This window comes from Populus euphratica, unplaced genomic scaffold, assembly GCF_000495115.2.
Source record: "Populus euphratica unplaced genomic scaffold, PopEup_1.0 scaffold28.1, whole genome shotgun sequence".
Lineage (NCBI taxonomy): Eukaryota > Viridiplantae > Streptophyta > Magnoliopsida > Malpighiales > Salicaceae > Populus > Populus euphratica.
Window position 1 is genome coordinate 55,298 of NW_011499862.1, and position 20,446 is coordinate 75,743.

Sequence of the window (20,446 nt, forward strand, 5' to 3'; positions counted from 1 at the left end):
GTTGGCTCTAACTTATCGAAACCAATGGGCCTTACTCATGCAATTGAGCCCATATTATAATATGGGCTTGGGATCAGTTAAGAGTCCAAATTTACTTGCGTTAGTTTGTAAAATCATGTGTTTATTAGATTTCCCCAAAGAAATTCAAATGTTACAAAATCAGTCCAAATCTTTTACGTCCCCATCACCACCGTCCCATTACGCCCGATTTTATTGACACGTGAAACACTGGATCGCCATGAAATTCGTTTCAAGTGAGATTCTCACCTTTTATTATTTAAAAATATATTAAAATAATTTTTTAATTTTTAATATTAATATATTATCAAAATAATAAAAAAATAAATTTTATATTTTTAAAAATAAACAAACTTTTTAAAAATATATAAAAGATATGCAAATCCAACGGCTATTACAATCTGACGCCACCTGGCTTGGGTCACCAAACGGCTAGCTACTTCCCTTACCTACTAGCCAATAAGAGCTTCCCTTCTCTAACCCAGCTCGCCCTTTTAGCATACCCAGGAAAAGAAAATATAAGGACCAATTATTTTTAGACCTTATAGATTGTATGACATTTCACTTTAGTCCATATGATCTAAAGTTTCTCTCTACCATGACATTTCTACTATCATTGAAATGTGGCCTTGGTTTTTAAATACTTTCAAAAGGTCAATTTGTCACATTCCTTGATTTATTTAATTTTTTTCTCTTATTTACTCCTAAAATATCCCACTATTCATCAAATCTATTAGAAAATGCATAAAAATAAAAATGTTTTGTGTTTTTTTTTAAAAAATGGATTGGTATTTGAAAAAATTCTAAAATTTACTTTAAAACTATATGAAAGGAGAGAGAAAAAATAAATATTATATAAACAAATACATAAATTAAGTAAAATAATGTGTATAAACTCAAAGATTAATCGTAATTATGTTTAAATGCTACATTTGTTCATGATTTTTTTTGGTTGAGTACTTGGAATTTTCCACAACAATTAATAAACGATATTTAGATATTAAAAAATAAGTTTAATATATAAACTATTATTGTTTAAATAAAAAAAATAAAAAGATTCCGAAAAAGGCCTAAAATAAAATTCAACTCTAGCAACGGGAGTAAATCATTATCGTTTCAATACCATATCGTGTGTATTTGGAAACATCATATTTGATAATAGAAAACAGAAACTACAAGGACCAAAATAAATAAATTTGAATCAATAGGGGTCAATGTATAGTTTGCAATAAACAAAATCACACACATCCTTGACAATATCGAAATGAGACCACCTATAAATAACTATCAAATGTATTTCGAAGTCACTCTCTTAGTTTTCTCCGTCTCTCTCTCACACACGCGCTCTACTCAAAGGCTTAGGCTTTCTCTCTCTCTAGAGACTCTCTAATGGCAGCCTTCACAGGTTCTTTGATCTCCATGCAATCTCGTCCTGGAATGGTATGAAGCTCACTTGTATAATGTCTTTTTGCATTATGGGCACATGGATTTTTTCCTTCTTTCTCTTTTTTGATTGGTTTTTAGATCTGTTGCTAAATTCAAGCTCTTGATTTGATCTTGGAAGTTTTGTTATTTGATATTTACCTTGCATGTGACTAGATATCTTTAGCTAATGATAAGAAATGTTTTTCTTTGTTCTTAGTGTAGTTTTAGTGTTTTCGCTGTATTGTTTTCATAATTATCGTGATCAATTTGTAGTCCAGGGAAATGTTAATTTGGATCCAAAGTTTGGATCTTTTTTAACTAGAGTGACATGCATTTGGAAATATAGTTGTTAATTGGGATGTCCTTGTGAGATTAATAGTGGATATGACATCTCTTGTCATCTTTAAATGGGCTATATAGTGACACACTGCAATTGCTTTGTACATGAAGCAGAAATCTCTTGATGGGTGTGAGTGATAGCTGTTGTTCTATGTTCATAGGATTCTTTTGGCTGTTGCTTTATGCCCCTTTCTTGTTTATGCTATTGGTGATTGCCTAAAGCTTGTGCTTGGATCCTTGTTAAACAGGCTGCATCCAGGATCTCCGGTTTGAAGCCAGTTTCACTTTCAAATCAAGGAAGAAACACCCTGTCTTTTGGGTTGCGGTCTGTGCCAGCTCGCCGCCTTCGGGTTTCATGCGCTGTATGTTTCTTGTTTTGAGTCTGCCTTAACATCTGATGGTTTTCGCTTGTACTGTCTTGTTTAGGGGAAATGATCCGTTACATTTATTCTAGAAAATCAAACTTGATTGAAATGTTGCAACGTTTGGATGTTCTTCACTGTTTCTTTTGCCTTCTATTTTTTCTTGGTTGTTTGATATATTTTGATTTTGGAAATATGCTATAAACCTAGTAAAGGTGAACATATTGGCTAAGTGTTTTTTTTTTATTCTTTATAGCTAAGGGTTTTATTTAGCATCCATTTCATGTAGATTGGAGCGGTGCAGAATTGCCTAAAGCTAGATGCTTGATTAAAACAACAATGTGCCCGCCCTTTATTTTCCTGCTCCTTAGATAAAACATGAGTTGTCCTGAAAGAAATGCTATGTGTATATGTGATGTTTACCTTTGTTATTCATCCACGTAACTTTGGAAAATAATACGGTATACTCCCATTTCTATAACCTTGTGACGTCTGCTGCAACTAATTTTTACAAGGCCTATGATGTGGTTTGTCAATCTGATGATCCAATGTCTGTGATTGTTTGCAAATGTGCTAGTTGAATTTCTTTACTTGTATTCATTGATTATTTATCCTTTAATGCTATTTAGCAGGCAAAACCAGAAACAATTGATAAGGTGTGTGAAATAGTGAAGAAACAGTTGGCATTATCAGATGAGATTTCTGTTACTGGGGAATCAAAGTTTTCAACACTTGGAGCAGATTCTCTTGATACGGTATCTTACACATACATCTGAATGTTTGCTTTTGAAATATTTCGATTACAATATTTACCCAAAGGTTCTTGTTTGTCTCGCCCATTCAATGATTGCTTAATTAGTAGATATTTTGTTTCCTAAAAGATCAAGTATGAATGGAAATTAGTTCTAAGTTTATGTTGTTTATCCTGTTTCCCTTATCACTGGCTATGTGGGCTTTGATTATTTAATGGAATGGAGGGAGACAGTCAGGTGATGGTTATGGATGAAAATGAGACATTGTTTGTTCAATAACTTGAGAAGTGAAAGTAGCGGTTCTGTTTGTATGCCTGCCTGCCTTGTTTTTTGAGTTCAAGGTGTTGTCTCCATCTTTATTCTGCATTGGGGATTTCCTTAGCAAGGAAATAACCTGAAAATATCATCTTAGTCTTGAAGTAGTTGTTTTTAGCATATGGTGATTTGTAATCACTCGCCACTTCTTCCAGGTTGAGATTGTGATGGGACTTGAGGAGGCATTTGGTATCAGTGTCGAAGAGGAGAGTGCTCAAAGCATCGCAACAGTTCAGGATGCTGCTGATCTTATTGAGAAGCTCGTTGAGAAGAAAGATTAGAAGAATCACAATCCAACGAGATCATTTTTAGCCTGCACGCATGTTTCTTGTTAGTCAATCATAGATGGAATGCTTGGCGAACTTGTTGTGAACCCATTATGTTTTGTTGGTTTCGTCCAGAAAAATTCATAAAGTTTCTATGTTGTGAGCTTGTGTTTTTATACACTTCGCATTCCTTGCATAATGCATCAAGTTTTACATGATATATTTTACATCTCATTATTGTTTTCCTCTCCTTTTCCTTCTTCATTTTCCTTTGGTGGGTGAACGAGTTGAGGAGCCAACGGTTATTTCCATGGATGTCAATGACAGTAGGCCAATATTCGCTTTCCGGGATACAGGCCATATCAAGTGCACTCTGGTGCTTTAACTAGCCTAACAGTTAAAGCCAATTTATACAGAGCCTTGAAGTAATCAAGGTCTGAAAATAAATCCAAGAAATGACTGAGAGACCAATGGGGGGCGAAAGCTTGAATGGCTCAAGAGTGATGGGTGTTTTTCAAATAATTTTTTATATTAAAATATATAATAATAATATTTTTTATTTTTTTTTTTAAATTATTTTTTACATCAAAACATCTATTATTTTTTTAAAATTATTTTTTACATCAAAACATCCAAAATATATAAATCATTTTAAATTTTAATAGAAATAAAAAAAAATAATTTTTTTAAAAAAACAAGTAATAAAAAAAATTAATTTTTTTTAAAAAACAATTTCAATTACATTCCCAAACAGCCCTAAATAGAACACAGGAAAAATCTTCTTCTTCCACTGTTAGCCACGCCAAACGTTAACCAACATCTTGTACTACCCAAGGCATAATAGCCCATCATGGTCCGCTTATTCTTATTATACAGAAATTAGTAGGTCAAAGATCCTTGAGGCATTATACACTGTTGACATCAAATACAGAAAATCAGGTGCTCACAGGCGCCCATTAGCATCCTGAAGGATCCAAACCCTAAAGATCCCTTTTACTAAGGTGGCACATCTACCATGAATGATCAAGTTGTACAGAATTGATCAAATCTCTAACATTTCAGAATTTATGCCTTCCACAAGCATGCTTCTATTTACATTGGCCATCATACTTCTGGATGAAACAGTGGTAATTTTCAATCCCAGTCATCATCAAAGAAACCAGCATCTTTCATCTCTGAATAGTATACACTCTCCAGATGCAAATCTTCCTCCTAAGGTCATCAAGGGAGCAACCACTAATTAATCACTGTTCTAGCATCTTACACCATCATGTTAAAAACAGAAGAACATAAATAATATAAACAAAAATTGGAAAATACGGAAATTGGACCAATGATTATGATTACCTGGAAAAAGTCTGCTAAAAAGGTTACATACAGAAGAGGAAGGTAAAAAGCATGGTAGCATACAATTGTTGTGCTGTACAACCTGCACAAAATTTAGCGAAAGGGAAAATAAAGCACTTAGAGAACAAACTCCACGGTTACAGAAAGGTTTAAATGGAATAGTGTGATAAGGAGATTGGTACATAATTACCAGTAACCAAAACCAGTCACATGTCCAGTAAGCGCGGAAGCAAACAGTGACAGTGCATTCAAGATGAACATAATGACAATGTACTTGTAGAATGCAGGTCTTGCTGTAACAAGATAGACATACAAGGTCAAATGAAAACAGCTCTGAAATTGACTAGAAATTAATTCTGCCAATATGCGTGTTTTAGACTAACTTACCAGGTAACCTCTCCCTCCACTTGGAATGATACATGAACATTATCAACCCATAAATAGCAGTCAGCACAAGCCTGTGGATAGCCCACAAGCTCCACTTCACGTGATGGGAATGCTCACTGCTATCAATGAACAAAGGAATCCCAAATCCAAAAAGGTAAAGAGCCTGTAAGGGGGGGAAAAGAAGCAAAATGGAAAGCTCATTGCATCAATTTACTAGAGCCAACGGTTTTAACAGATTAAATATCAGCATCATTCATTCCCTTTCTATATAAGCAAAAAAGCTCAGACAAGTGTATTTTGCAGGCATTTCAAACTTGAGATTGGTGTTGGGGTTTGCATTTGTGTGACCATTCTAAAATAGAGAACAAGAATTATCTAAATTCACTGTCAATGCAACACATTAAAAAGAAGACTTAAACATCTCTTCCCTGACTGATGGTAGCATCTTTCGCAATGCCAGAAAAATGCCACTACTAACAGAACAGAAAGATGTTTTCAGGAACAAAGAAATACCTTGAGGAGAATATCCAAACCAACAATGAGGGCCGAGAGACCAAAGGGCCGTGTCAAATCTTCCAATCCACCCACATAATTTCCTTGCAATAAAAAAGCAATCAAGCTTACTTCCAGAAACAGCATTCCTGATGTTGTAAACAATGATAAGATATTCCATGCTAATTCCTTTCCAGGAGTGCACTCCCATGCCTGAATCAACACAACAAAAAGTTAATTGACTGTAGTTTCCAAAGGGCATGGCAGGAGACGCAAGAAGAAGCTCCAAAGATTAAAGCCTTATACTATCATAACTGGATTTACACTATCTTCATTATCCTAATTGGTGACTATAGTTCTTAACAGATGTTTATCTGCAAATGACAATGATGGAAAACTACCTTGGACAAATGTGTACAGATATCACTTGGTTGATTATTCTCATTTGCACACACACACACACACACAGATGAATATCACTTGGTTGATTATTGCAAAAGCTGACTGATCTTATTTTACAATACCATGCAGACTTAAGCATTCTTAAGAAGGAACATGTCTGGTTAATTTACATGGAGAGCTATATGAGCACCATTAAATAATAATTTTTGTTTATTATGGCTTTGAAGGTCATAAATTGGAGAGCTATATGAGCACCATTAAATAAGAATTTTTGTTTATCCTGTATCATTATTGCTTGGGATCTAGGAACTCATCTCAGATCTTCAAAAGACTTCAACTTAATTTACATGTTCAATAATAAATGAGAATCAGATGAAACAAGATAGCTTCAAGCGAAGTACTTCAGACAATAGAGAAAATGAACATGCCAACCATCTCCTGAAAAAGATACTAGATGCAACCTGACTAAAATATAGTTGCAACAGCCAGCTAAATTCAGATTGCATCTTTCATTTTGTAACTGGTCATGATCACTTAGCACACTCAACCTTACATTATAGTTCCAACCGTCAATGCACAAGAAGATAATCTCATCCAAGAGATTAGTCATTAACACTTGAAAAAGTTTAGCACTCAACAGTAAGGCCACTGTTGTGGTACCTGCAAACAAGTTATATCATCTTTCCATATAACATCCTTTTGAATCTGTAACATTTGAAATTGACATTTATGCTTCTCTAGTGAAGAGAAAGGGCAATGTACAATGGACATAGACATATGCGTATTGATCCATGATAAAACAGTAAAACTTACAACTTAAAAAATGAAATCTAAATTCACCACTTTATGCATTTATGAACCATCAAAGATCAACCACATCAAGTAATGTTAACCATTTCACAATAGACATAAACCGTATAATCATTAAGATTATATGGTAACTACACATACCAGAGCTCCGAAAGGATTCAAATGAGATACGATCAAACTGCCAGCAATCAATAAGGGAAGAAAAGCTAACCTACCACTTTGATTATCCCTAGATTCTGTTTAACTAACATCAACAATATGCATAAATGAATCAAAGTTAAAAAATTAACTACTTCCATTGATAGATGCGATGCTAAAAAAAAAAAGTCACGCGTATAGAATCAAACACATTCTAAATTTCTTTTTAAATCTTGAGCTTATCCAAAATGGTATACAAACAATTTGATCACAAACCTAAAAACAGCAACAAATAACATTGACCTTTCCACTAATTTGGAAAACCCATAAAGTAAAATGCCATTAAAAATCTAAAGCAACGAAAAATATCAACACAAAATCCAGAAACACACAAACAAAAATGATAATTCAACAACAAACCCATAAAGTTGAGAACTCTTTTAGAGACCCAATTAAGATTCCAACAAAACAGTGAAATGGGTATCCAAAATCAGACCCAGAGATGCAATTAGCTTTCAAGAAACAAAGAATTAAATAATATAAAAAAACCCATTTGACATTAAATTGAAGAAACCCACAAACCTGAAGGCAGGACCAAGCAAGATTAAGCAAGCTAACAAGCCAGAGACTGCCATAATAAGCAATCATAATAGAAGATCTCCCATTTGAAAGCTTCCTAAAGCTCTTTTTAGCTTTAAATGTCAGATAAAGTACAAAAGCAAGAGAAGCCAAGATCAAAATCGCATTATGCAAAAACCCATGGCATTCAAAGAGCCAGTCATAGACACTTGACCCAACAAAGGTCCCTTCATTGAGAGTGGAATTAGGGTTTTGTGAGAAGGGGATTTCTAACACAAGCCCCTTTCTATGGAGATTGGTCATATTTTTCTAACAAATTTTCTTTATGGGGGGGGGTTGGGTTTTAAAGAAAAGTCCTAATCTTGAATTTTTGTGGAGAATTATGTTATTGGGTTCTATGGAAGCTGAGTTTTCTTTTTTTCCAGAGGGATTTGGCAGCAAGATCGAGGTTTTATGTGAAAAAAGCTTTAAAAAATAAAATTTAATTATAGGACTTTTTGTTTTTATATTTTAAAAAAATTATTTTTTTATTTAATTGTTTTTATATTTCCATATAATTTTAACGCGTTAATATTAAAAGTATTTCTTTTTTAAAATTTTAATATATTTTAAAAAAATACTTTAACAAACCTTAATAAATTTGGTAATGGTCATTGGATTCTATGGAAATGACAACAGTACCCCACCAGTCAAGCTATTGATTTTTGAAATGAGGGATATAATTATAAAAATATCGTTTTAATCCATAGTAATAATATAATAATTTCACTACAACTTTTAGTTTTGTTTTTTTTTTGGTACCATATATTTTCCACCATCAGCTTCACGGTTTGTGCGCGTAATATATTCAATGTGACCATTGAAATTAAGTAATTATCAAAAGCTACATAAAGAAAAATAAAAAAGAATTCTTGGACTAATTATCCTTTTAGTTCTTAAAGATTTTGTGGTGTGTTAATATTTTTTTTTAAAGGTTTGGAAGAAAAACAATAAAGAAAAAAAATAAAAAAAGATAAAAAAATTTGAGAAAGTGGATATTCCTCGAGGTTTTTGTTAATCTATTGAATGATAAAAAAAATAATATAATATAAAACTCATTTGAAAATATAATTATGATTATTTTTTAAATAAATTTTCATATTAAAATACATGGTAATGATTTAAAAAAAATATTTTTTATATTAATACATTAAAATATTTTAAAAACACTAAAAATATATTAATTTAAAATAAATAAAAAATAAAAAAATTAATTTTTTTCAAAAATATTTCTAAAATATAGGATAGAAGGGAATAAAATAAAATATTAATCATTTAAATGGACAAAGAGATTATCCCCAAGAAACGTGTAGAGGGCCCAGTAGTGTTATTATACTAGTCGAATGCCTGAAAGTCCAAGCCATTCAAAATATAGGGACCAAAATCAACTCAACGATTTTGGTCATGGTGGCTTGGTCGATTTGATTGATTATTTTTACATAAAAATGTACATAATTCTTCAACAATCAAGTTCATCTTCTTCTCTAATCAATCTGGTTAGTTCTATTCTCTCTATATTTTCAAATGTAGAATGTAATGTGATCAAATTGTTTTCTTTTGAATTTTTGGCTTGCCAATGTAATGGTACTTTGTTTTAGATAGTATGGAACATAGGATGAAGCCAGTATATCCAAGGCAAAGGAGCAGAGAAGGAATGCCGAGGATACCATTGTTGTCCCCACTGCGTCTGCACCATGTTCGGTCAGGATCAGCTGGGGCGGCTAACAATATGAAGAAAGCACAAACAAAGGCGGCGGCGCTGGCGCTTGCACAGGTGATGTCACACCAGACAGCTGATGATGACGACAATGAAGGTGGTTATCTTTCATATGATTATCAACTAAGCGGCATTGGAAGCATTGGGCCTGCTGGTGGGAGAAGAATGCAGCCTCGGTAGCCAATGGTAATTTGAAGGTTTTTCATTTCTCGGATAGAATTATGCTTGTCAAGCAAGTGTTAGAAAATACAAAAATGAAGCATGACTTTCGCTTACTTGAACTTGGCCTCAAATGGGAGGATTTTTTTGTTTGAAATATTGAATTCTTGGATTTCAAGAATTTGACGTTCTTGATAAAATTCTGCATGCCCAATTTAGTATTAGGCAAGAACTGTGACCTTGAGTGGATAAGTTTTGCTGGGAGTGAGGGAGTGTAAATGTGACAAGTATATGGAAACCTTCTTGATCTGTATCTTAGAAGATTATGCAGTTGAGATATGGTACTTGTTAACTCTTTTAAATGGATTGGAAATTTTAAGAATTTGGCTGCTTGATTTGATTTAAGTCGGAAGAGTTTCAAAGATAGCTTCAAATGTTGAAATGCTTATGACAAAACTCATTGATGAAGACGATGATTATTCAAGTACCAGCAGCAGCTTGTGTTACCATCAGTTCTCCTCGCATTTGCATAGCGGTCTTGAACTTCATTCGAACACCATCACCATTTTTTGCTGATTTTGGCAGTGGGCTCCTATGCATGACCGATCCTTTGAATTTTTTTTTTTTAGGGGATAAGTACTGGAAATGTGTATGTTCTAGTATTGATTATGTTATGAATTGCAGACCAAACGAGCAGCTCGAGTTCATGTGCCCGCGAAGACATACCAACAGTTGACGGGGACAGTGATGTGCCTGCGAAGACATACCAACCAGCTCAAGTTCCTGTGCCCGCTAAGGCAGACCAACCAGTTGAAGAAGACAGCGGTGCACTTGCGAAGACGAACCAACCAGCTCAAGCTCGTGTGCCTGCAAAGACATATATACCAACCAGTTGACGAGGACAGTGATCATGATGAATCTATACATGATTATGGCTCCAGATCTGGTGGGGTGAGCATTAGAGTGCTGGTGGAAAGTCAATGCCATCGCAGTCTCCCATGGTGATTAGCTATTAAGGTATTGCATGCTCGCAATATTGATAGATTTTTGCTTTGTGCAGCTTGTTTTATGGATGAGTTCTGGAGCTAAAATCTAGTTAGAGATATGATGTTTGATGCTGATTATCCTTAATTGTCAATGTTATTCTAAATGTGTAGTGTATGCTCAGATTTTTCCATATTTCTACTTTTTTGCTGGATAGTAATCGAAAAAACATGGAAGACTTTGCTTTTTTGGAGATCCCATTAATTGGTAGTGAATTTTATTGCAGATTGATATGCTACAGGAATAAAATGAGAGTTTAGCTGACAAGGTGTGCCAACATTTATATTCATTTGCATGCATTTTGCAGTTGGTACTCCTCGGTTTAGGGATGTTCCAATTTGAAAAGGAGAGTTATGTGTTACTTGGGCATGTCAGTCTGGTTTTCTCAGCTCTTGGGCCACCAAGTTGGCTATGCAATTGACTAAACAGAATATATAGTGAAATCTCTCGCAGCTCTATCAGACACGCACAGGCACATGCACGCACACATGTACATGTCGAACCCAGTCATCTTCCTTCCCATGTTAATCAGCCTGCTACTTTTAATCTTGAACACAGAAATTTCTCTCTCGCAGTCTTCCTTCTGATTTATTTGGTTATGACTCGTTTCCATGCACAGTTTACCGAGGACTGATGGAGCTCAGGAAATAGGGCATTAGAACCAACCGTGGCAAGCCTCTCGGGAAGGGCTCGAGGTTGACTCCAGCTTTGCCAATCTTGACTACGATCTCTGTTGGAAATACTCATTGCAAGCTGGAAATCTCCTCTTCATGTTCATACCAGTTGTCTCCAACGACCTTATTTTTGGCTCCGTACAACCTCCATATATGTAAAATTTTGTATGGCAACAAGACATTGACTGTAACCAAGCAAATTCGGTGGCCATTTAAAACGTAAGCATGCTTCCACTAGAGGAGTTTGGACAGTGGTTGGGGAAACTGGAAACTTGTTCTTTTTTAGCTGCATGTCATCGTGATATGACTTTGCTGTAATGAACAGAAACATGATGGTAACACGGTTGTATTTCGTGTTTTTAGTTTAAAAATATATTAAAATAATATTTTTTTTATTTTTTAAAATTTATTTTAATATTATTATACCAAAACAATATAAAAATAAATAATTTTAATATTGTGGGGCAACATGTTTTTATAAAAGTTATTTTTAATTAAAAACATTTTAAAATAATTTTTTTAAAATTTTTTTATATCCGTATATTAAAATCATTAAAATAAAAACTAAATAAATATTGATTTAATACTTTTTTTTAAGTAAATAGTTTGGGGGGGGGGTGTCACCGCCATCATCGATTCTAAAGCATGTTCCTCTTTCAATTTCCTATGACAAGTGAGTTTTTATTGTTATTTTCATTTGTTTTGAGTGAGAAGCAGATGGATTTAATGTGGTGGTGATTCATGGTTTCATAACAGACAAGTAAGGGACACGCACGAGCACATCAGATGGTGAATGTGGTGGTGATTCATAGTTTCATGCCAGACAAATAAGGGACACACACGAGCACATCAGCTGGTGGCTCCGGTGATCGAAATTGTCAGCCGTTGAATATGGTATCGGGGTGGTAGATATTATATTAAATGAATGTCATTATCAGCTCCATAAATAACAGATTATTGAAGTTCTATCATATGATATGATGATTAAACAAAGAAACAAGTAAGAAAAATGGTGATCAATTAACCATAGATTCTCACCTAATCATTTAATTTCTTGGATAAATTTCAGTGAACTGTTTTCCCTTGTAGTTTTATTTTACAGTAACATTTTTACTAAGGTAGTTTTTGATACAGCCAATAATATTGACCAGCTAGCAAAGAAGAGGACTTGGTCTTATATATTTTAATTGTGTTTTTCCACAACAAATCAGAAGAAATCAATTACTATTTTGACAATAAAAGCATGAAACCAAAAATGAAGTTTGAAAAAAAAATTATGTGCATTCGTGCTCCTTTTCCCCAAATGTTGCAAATGTATTATTATTATTATTATTTTTTGTATAAATCATGAAATTAAAATCTAACACATTCAATATATTTTGATATTAAAATAGTGATATATTTTATGATATATAAATATTTTTTAAGATATATGTATTAAGACTTTAAGGTATTAGATTAATTTAAAAAAATTTGAGTTAACTAGAAAATTTATGATCCTAATAATGAGACAGCAGCGGAACTAAAGGGAGGTAAGCAAGGGTCCAATCCTGTAAAATATTTGAGATTTTTTTATTATTTAGTATTTTAATATAACAAGTAATATTTTTCATTTTACATAGATGGAATTTCTAATAATAAATTTCATTAGTTATCTCTAATTTAAAATTATCTCTTTGTGAAAGTGAAAAAAAAAAAAAACATTTCTTTACACCCTTTTTTTTTCGGATTCCTAAACAAAAAATATAATAATACAAAGCAGCAAGGTTAGAGCAAAACTATCAATTAATTATTTATCAAAACAAGGTAATTCGTCATCCAAATTTAATTTTTTAAAAAAATATTTGTTAAAAATTTAATTAGGGTTTTTTATGTATATAATTCTGCTGTTTTTTTCTTCTTCTTTTTCCATACCTACTAGTTTTATCCTTTTTTTATTTCTTGTTATAATGAATGTTTTTTTTCTGATTAATTTGATATATTTTATGAGTTTGTTTCAATTATGCTTGAATTTTTTATGTTTTATTTTTAGCTAAGCCATCTAAATTATCGTTTTTTTCTTACATGTACCTTACTATTACCGGGTCCAATATATAATTAGATATAATTTTTCTAACCAAATCGAGTTATTTGAAGAGCACATACCTAGTTTTGAAGAGCACATATCTAAATGAAATTAACTTCATAACTTTGACTTAATTTGGTATTGCATTAAACTTCTTTTCTTATACAAAGATCATCATATATTTGTGGTAAGTTCTTTGAATAAAATCAAATCATGCAGTTTTTTTTATAATTCATGTACAATAAATTAAAAAATTATATCCTGTTATATTAGTTTTGACCCCTTGTTAAATAATCTAAGCTTCGCATCTGCATGAGACCATGATAACATCATATATATATAGAAAGCAAATCAACATAAAATTTAAAAAGCCTAATTCCAGACAACTAAATGATAAAATGCAAAAATTAAAAAAAATATTCAATTTTAGAAAAGGATTCAAAAAGGCAACTTGAGTAAAGTTAGGTAAATATGTTAAACCAACAACCCGAGTCACGAGAACAAAATTATTTAAAAAACAAGAAAAAAAACTTGAGTCACCATTTTAAATTAATAATTCAAGTCATGAGATTGAGATAACTACATAAAAATAAAATTGAGAAAATTACATTTTTTTTAAGTTAAAAGATAAAAACAATTCTGGCATAATCCAAAAATAATAATTTTATTTGTGTATGGTGTTTTTTAAAATAAGTTATTTAATTTTATTTAAGTTAAGGTTTTGTTTTTTTTCAAAAAAAAGGAACATCCTTTTCAAAGGAGCACATGAGTTTAAGCTTGATCGACCAGCTCTTGGACCCAAAATCAAAGGCATGTTCCTCTAAGTTAGCCCATTAATTCATTTATTTTTATGTTAGATGTTTATTTTTTTATTAAAATAAATAATAATAAATTTGATAAACAATATGTCACTTTTAGTTCCACCACCAACAACACTAGGTGGCTCAAAACTAACAACCTTAGGTAGCTGAAAAGTTGAGCTAATGATAATTTGTTCTTGAAAAAAAACTTGTTTTTTAATATTTATTTTCCCAAAAACATATTAAATAAACTTATTTACAGGCTAAAATTAGGTTTAAAAACCAAGAATTAACCCTAATCCAAAAACACTTCTCAAACCCATATATGTTATTTTAGTCAAGATAAAGGCTAAATGACACTTCATTAAAAAGAACATATTACATTAAAATTAATTAATTATTTTCACGGCCAAAATTTATATCAATAATTTTTTTTTTTCAACTTGAATCTAGCAACATTCTTTTTCATATATTAGTCTCAAAAGCTAAAAAGTAAGTAAATAAATAAATAAAGTTTTATATCAAAAGTTAACTTTCAAACAATAAAGGAATTGAAAATGTTTCATAAGGATTAAAATAAACTTTTCACACAATTTTCTAAAGAGTCATTTATTTCTTTTTCTTTTTTAATTTTGGTCCCCTTTTTTTTAATGTCATCTTTCCATAACAAATTAGAAATAATTGGTCACTGATTTTACAATTAAAGTACAAAAACAAAAAAGTTTGATAACCAAAAATGAAAATAAAAAGTAAAAATTTCACTATTTCAGTCCATAATAAATGGTGAGAGGGAGCACAATAAATTTTGCTATAATAAAATGACCAAACCTCTTAGTTTTTTTGCTAATATAATATAATGTTATATGGAAATCCAAAAATAATTTTTTTTATTTAGTTTTTAACAAAAAATTATGGAAACTATCATTTCACAACTATTTTTTTATAATATTTTCCAAATAATTTTAATTGAAGAGAGAAAATATTGTTTGCAAAAATGGAGAGACTAAAGATGCCTAATCAATTAAAAAAGATCACACTCTCAGCAAATTACATAAAAAACCAATGCAAAATATAATTGGTGATTATTCAATCTAATTCATATTATTTTCATGTCTAATTACATAAAATTAAATGTAATTATAAAAGTTTATATATAATTTAACACAATTTAATCAAAATTTTTAATTTCAGCAACTCATCTAAAAACATAAAACATAATACATCATGATTTAACCAACTCATCTAAAAACATAAAACATAATATATCATGATTTAACCTTATTCATGTCATTTTCTCACTCAATTATATAAAATCAAACCTAATTGTTTAAAATTATGATCGATTTAATACGATATAATTAAATTTTATTTTTAAATAACTTTAATTTTCAAATTAAATTCTAATTTGTAGCAAATATTATATTTTTTTAAAATTAATATAAGTATTTAAGCTAATGTATTAATTTATGAATTCTAAAATTAACTATTATATAAATTTTAAATGATTATCGTATAAATAATTAAAAAAATAAATTTAAAATAAAAAAAGAACAAACTTTTTATTCTCTAATTTTTACTAATCGACTAGCTCCGCGATGTTATTAAGGCGGGTACATTATGTTATTAAGTCGGGTAGGTGGAGGATAAAAAGTAAAAGAACGAGAAGACAGGAAGTCGTCTCACCAGACCCTGATTTGTCTCGTAATGAATCACATTTTTCTGTAAAAGCGGTCAGAAACATCTATATCCACTCTCTCTTCACTCTTTCACACAACAAATAAGCATCTCTCTCTCTCTCTACTCTCGAAGGGGCGCTCTGAGGTAAAGCTTCAATCTTTCCATTTTCTCCTTTACTTTTTCATTTGATCAAAATCGAGGGTCTTAGTTATTTTCTCATGATCTTTTGACCTTTATAAGAATCTTTTTTTTAGTTTTATTATGCTGACTTCTTGAAGATTAGCCTTTTATGATTTGTCTGATGTGATAAAATTGTAGTAGCTTGATGACCATATGGCTATTACGTAGTTGTTGACTATTATGTGTTCTTTTTATTCTTAAAGTGTCGAGTCTATCCTCAGATTTGGTTTTTTTGGTTGTTTCTGCTTGTGGATTGTGTGATCCTTTGACAGATCTTTCTTGAGTTTTGTTTCTTAATCAAGGTAAGCTACCTAGGTATTGTTAGACCTCAATTTTAGTATTTTCTTTAAGATATAAATTTTTCTTGATCATGTTTAGAACTTGTAGATAGAATAATCAAAGGGCACGAGAGAAAAATAAAGCTGTGTAAATTAGGAGCGGGATCGGAAAATGGGTATTTTGTTTAAATTAGAGATACTTGATACTGAAATTACTCTGATTTCTCATGGGATCATCAATTATATGCATTTATAGATTTATTAGATTAGTTTTGTGGGTTCTATAGCTTTAATTAGTGTATTTAGTTGTTATAATTTATATGTGCTTGTGCTCTTATCTGAATTTTAGATTTTAAATTGGCTGTTTTGAGCTGTGGCCCTTTCTGTGTGTCTGTGGGTGCAATGTGCCTTTTTTTTTTTGTTTCTCTTGTTATAGTTGGTCAGGTGCCGTTCTTGCGATATGCAGTGTGTGTGTTGATGTTTTTAAGAATTTAGGTTATTGTAGATGTCCAGTTTTAACACTTACTCTTTTAGATCACATAGAACAATGGTGAAGGCTGTTGCTGTTCTGAATAGCAGTGAAGGTGTCAAAGGCACCATCAACTTTACCCAAGAAGGAGATGGTAAGTGAAAGCTCCAATCAATTGGTCCTGCAGTTTGTTTTGCTCATTTTTCTCTATAGTTTATGATACCTGAGTCATTATTTTGTCAGGTCCAACTACTGTAACTGGAAGCCTTTGTGGTCTTAAGCCAGGTCTTCATGGCTTCCATGTTCATGCCCTTGGAGACACCACAAATGGCTGCATGTCAACTGGTACTGCCATATAGCTGGATTTTTTTCCCAAAAATGCTCAAGTGATAATTCAAAAGGATGATTAAAGAATCTTCTTTTGTTTTCTCAACATTCTTTACTCTCAGCTACTTGGTGTGTTCTGTTTGCAGGCCCGCATTTTAATCCTGTAGGCAAAGAGCATGGTGCCCCTGAGGATGAGAATCGTCATGCTGGTGATTTGGGAAATGTCACTGTTGGTGATGATGGTATGCATTACTGTCCATGTTGGTGTAAATAGTTTCTAAATTACCAGTATTGTTGTTTTTTAAAATGAGCTTCGTAACATTATTACTTTATTTTAGTTGGTTTCTTTTTCCATATTATTTTTGCACATTTTAAATGAGTTTCTTGACAAAATGTCGAGAAAACTTTTTTAGATAGGATTTGCCCTGTCAGTTAAGCTGGTCACATACTTGTCAGGTTAGTAACACTTCTGATTTTTGTGTGTTCAGGCACTGCTACTGTCTCAATCGTTGACAACCAGATTCCTCTTACTGGACCAAATTCCATTGTTGGAAGGGCTGTTGTTGTTCATGCAGATCCTGATGATCTTGGCAAGGGTAATTTATCAATATCTCCTTCAAGGACTATTCACTGATTTATGTAATGGTTACATGTTCTCATTGATGAATGATGAGTGGCCTGGTACATAACAGTATTGAATTTGTAGCCTTATGATTTTGGCTTCCTGTAAGAGAAAAATTTTGGAGAGCTCTTGTTGCTACTTCAAACTGACAGTTTCAATCGGTTTATTATAAAGAACACAGCCTGATACATTACCCTTCAATGTACTTTATCAAAATTAAACTGAACATAATTTGGTCAGCAAAAAAAATGCACTTGAACATATTTTTGGGGTCCGTGATTCACACAGCACAGCCTTATTGGAATTCTTGACTTAGATCTCTATCCTCTTCCAAGCAGAGCTTCAATTGTGATCAATCAGCATCATGACTCTTGTTATTGTAGTAATTGATAATTTATTCATGCATTTAGTAGTCTGGGTTGTAGCTAGAATGCTTCTTCCAGGCTATTTAATTCATTAGTGTTGCTAGTGCAGGATTTTAATTTCCTTATTGTGTCCAAGGGGTTTGGGGGGTGCAGAGTAGGATGTGAAGATAATGTTTCTTTATACGTATATATGGCTTTCCCATGATAGGTCATATATGGACTTGTTTACTTTATTTTTGTCACATCTATTATTTTATTGCATCATTCTCTAATCAAAGTGATGTTCATTGATTATTGAATTTCTACATCCAGGAGGACATGAACTTAGCAAAACTACTGGTAATGCTGGTGGCAGAGTAGCATGTGGTAAGTAACAAGCTTATTGTCGACATTAAAGAAAATATCATGTTATGTTTGTGAACAATTTATGATATTGTTTCGAGTCTAACGAATCATCAATATAAGGTATTCAGAGTGTCCCTACTTCATCATTCTCTCATTCATGATTTCATCATTTTGTCATATCATCTCATAATTGCAAAGGTTTAGAATATACTAAATTGTTCTTGTGAAGTCTTTGACCCGTGTCCTGGCTAAAGGTGTTTCTTTCTTTCTTTTTTTGTTGGCATGAACAGTTGTTTCCCTATTTTTGTGACATGGACAATCATAATTGTTCCTATCATTCCTTGCGCAGGTGTTATTGGTTTGCAAGGTTGAACTACCTCACTCCACCATAGTTTGTTAACAAATGCAGTTGCATATGTATCAACCCTCAGCTTCAGAGGTTTCTGATAGATTCTGAATAAAAATATGGAAGCCTACTGTACTTTTTCGGTGGATTGGTTGTGTAATCTAAAAGTGTGTTCTGTTTGACCTCTTAAACTGAAGTTTTCAACAGCTTGGTTCCTTAATTGTTTGGTTCCAATTTTACGTGGGATGTTTACGCCGGGTCTGGCAAGCTTTCATGGTTTCCACCCCACAAAAAAATTTCCATAGAAGGGCTGTAAATACCCAAAAACCACAGATGGCTTGCTGTTTCGGGCTGGACAGGCGATATTATCTCTTAAAAGGGAACAAAAAGGGGCTCTTTCTGTCACGATCGAAAGTCTCAGCCCATCTTAAATTTCTCGGTTAAATACCCGCCGAGGTATGTCAGTCGTCGGGCCTCTTCTGCTTGAAAGCTCACTTTCTACGGCTCTTATGTCTAACCTCCTCCCCGTCTCTGTTTCTCTTGGAAAAGCTTATGTAACCTAAGATTTTCCCATCTCTACGATAGACGCTTGAACGGGATTTATCCTGCAGCATGCATCAACAATTTATCATTTACGAAAAAACAAAGACAAGAAAATCTTGAAGGCTAACCGTCAGGGTTGTAGGGCAGGTCAAGTGCGAGGATGTGCCCGCTCTGGTCATGATTCATGAAACAATAGGCTCTTTGTAATTCTAAATCGATCAATATATATTCTAGATTCCAAATGCTGATCTACAAAGCTAAATGGGCCTGGTGGACTTGGAATAAATAGGTTAGGCTTGGGTTTAAAAGTTTGTAATTCTAAATCGATCAATATATATTATAGATTCCAAATGCGGATCTACAAAGCTAAATGGGCCTGGTTGACTTGGAATAAATAGGTTAGGTTTGGGTTTAAAAGTGTAGTAATAGTTATTTTTTAAAATATTTGTTTTTGTAAAAGTATTAAAATAATATATATTTTAATATTTAAAAAATTATTTTTACTGTTAGTATATTAAAATGATTTAAAAATAAAAAATATTAATTTTAAGTAAAATAAATTTTTAAAAAATCATGAAATGTGGGTTGCATTGCAGCCTTAAATTACCTTTTATCTCTTCAACTATTTAAAAATTTAGCACCAAAACTAGTGAAATTTAAGTTTATACCCTTTCTAAAACTTTTTTTTTTTTATTCTTGACCCCTCTACAAAAATCACTCAACTTATTTGTTTTCTACATGGTCGCTTGGAGTTTCATAATTATGATCACAAGTTTTAATGGTTTATACAAGTTGACTTTAGTCTTTGATCTTTTATCATATAAATTTAAGTTTATACCCTTTCTAAAACTCTTTTTTTTTTCATTCTTGACCCCTCTAAAAAAATCACTCAATTTTTATTGTGAATTTTATTTTGATGTTTTTCTGAATTTGTTTTTTACATGGTTGGTTCGAGTTTTATAATCATGAACATAAGTTTTAATGGTTTATATAGATTGACTTTAGTCTTCAATCTTTTTTATTTTTTTTTATTTAAATTGATTTGTTTTAAAAAACTTTTATCTTTTGACATTTAATTTTAAAAGAACTATCATGATAATCTTATAATTAAGTTTTTTTTTACACTTACCTGCTGTATTTTTTTGAATTACATTTCACATAAGA

The 20,446-nt window shown here is 32.1% G+C and overlaps 3 protein-coding genes across 5 annotated transcripts; 2 read left to right on the plus strand and 1 right to left on the minus strand.

Moving 5' to 3' along the window:
* The first annotated feature begins 1,317 nt into the window (after nucleotides 1-1,317).
* On the plus strand, nucleotides 1,318-3,706 carry LOC105124954 (acyl carrier protein 1, chloroplastic-like). Of its 2 annotated transcripts, none has more exons than XM_011025185.1 (4): nucleotides 1,318-1,458; nucleotides 2,031-2,144; nucleotides 2,774-2,899; nucleotides 3,367-3,706. In XM_011025185.1, exons 1-4 carry the CDS (start codon nucleotides 1,408-1,410, stop codon nucleotides 3,490-3,492), a joined length of 417 nt encoding a protein of 138 aa, XP_011023487.1. In that variant the 5' UTR covers nucleotides 1,318-1,407; the 3' UTR covers nucleotides 3,493-3,706. The 2 variants fall into 2 exon arrangements, with proteins under 2 accessions (XP_011023487.1, XP_011023489.1); XM_011025187.1 differs by having other exon boundaries at nucleotides 2,777-2,899.
* Nucleotides 3,707-4,281: 575 nt separating this feature from the next.
* On the minus strand, nucleotides 4,282-8,033 carry LOC105124955 (transmembrane protein adipocyte-associated 1-like). The gene is made up of 6 exons (XM_011025188.1): nucleotides 7,636-8,033; nucleotides 5,725-5,916; nucleotides 5,212-5,374; nucleotides 5,015-5,117; nucleotides 4,825-4,906; nucleotides 4,282-4,689 (listed from the first exon to the last, which is right to left on the minus strand). The coding sequence occupies exons 1-6, from the start codon at nucleotides 7,933-7,935 to the stop codon at nucleotides 4,612-4,614; spliced, it is 918 nt and encodes a 305-aa protein (XP_011023490.1). The 5' UTR covers nucleotides 7,936-8,033; the 3' UTR covers nucleotides 4,282-4,611.
* Nucleotides 8,034-15,844: 7,811 nt separating this feature from the next.
* On the plus strand, nucleotides 15,845-18,980 carry LOC105124956 (superoxide dismutase [Cu-Zn]). Of its 2 annotated transcripts, none has more exons than XM_011025189.1 (7): nucleotides 15,845-15,951; nucleotides 16,800-16,888; nucleotides 16,978-17,079; nucleotides 17,208-17,303; nucleotides 17,550-17,657; nucleotides 18,361-18,414; nucleotides 18,743-18,980. In XM_011025189.1, the coding sequence occupies exons 2-7, from the start codon at nucleotides 16,813-16,815 to the stop codon at nucleotides 18,763-18,765; spliced, it is 459 nt and encodes a 152-aa protein (XP_011023491.1). In that variant the 5' UTR covers nucleotides 15,845-15,951; nucleotides 16,800-16,812; the 3' UTR covers nucleotides 18,766-18,980. The 2 variants fall into 2 exon arrangements, with proteins under 2 accessions (XP_011023491.1, XP_011023492.1); XM_011025190.1 differs by having other exon boundaries at nucleotides 15,848-15,951; nucleotides 16,809-16,888.
* Nucleotides 18,981-20,446: the final 1,466 nt, after the last annotated feature.

Excerpts from the sequence above, each read along its gene's own strand:
- LOC105124954 (XM_011025185.1), top strand. The coding sequence starts at position 1,408 with ATGGCAGCCTTCACAGGTTCTTTGATCTCCATGCAATCTCGTCCTGGA. Across the intron at positions 2,145-2,773 it reads GCCTTCGGGTTTCATGCGCT|CAGGCAAAACCAGAAACAAT; the intron begins GTATGTTTCTTG and ends AATGCTATTTAG. Across the intron at positions 2,900-3,366 it reads GAGCAGATTCTCTTGATACG|GTTGAGATTGTGATGGGACT; the intron begins GTATCTTACACA and ends CACTTCTTCCAG.
- LOC105124955 (XM_011025188.1), bottom strand. The coding sequence starts at position 7,935 with ATGACCAATCTCCATAGAAAGGGGCTTGTGTTAGAAATCCCCTTCTCA. Across the intron at positions 5,917-7,635 it reads TTGCTTGGTCCTGCCTTCAG|GCATGGGAGTGCACTCCTGG; the intron begins GTTTGTGGGTTT and ends GTGTTGATTCAG. Across the intron at positions 5,375-5,724 it reads GTTTGGATATTCTCCTCAAG|GCTCTTTACCTTTTTGGATT; the intron begins GTATTTCTTTGT and ends CCCCCCTTACAG.
- LOC105124956 (XM_011025189.1), top strand. The coding sequence starts at position 16,813 with ATGGTGAAGGCTGTTGCTGTTCTGAATAGCAGTGAAGGTGTCAAAGGC. Across the intron at positions 17,658-18,360 it reads TCCTGATGATCTTGGCAAGG|GAGGACATGAACTTAGCAAA; the intron begins GTAATTTATCAA and ends TTCTACATCCAG. Across the intron at positions 18,415-18,742 it reads TGGTGGCAGAGTAGCATGTG|GTGTTATTGGTTTGCAAGGT; the intron begins GTAAGTAACAAG and ends TTCCTTGCGCAG.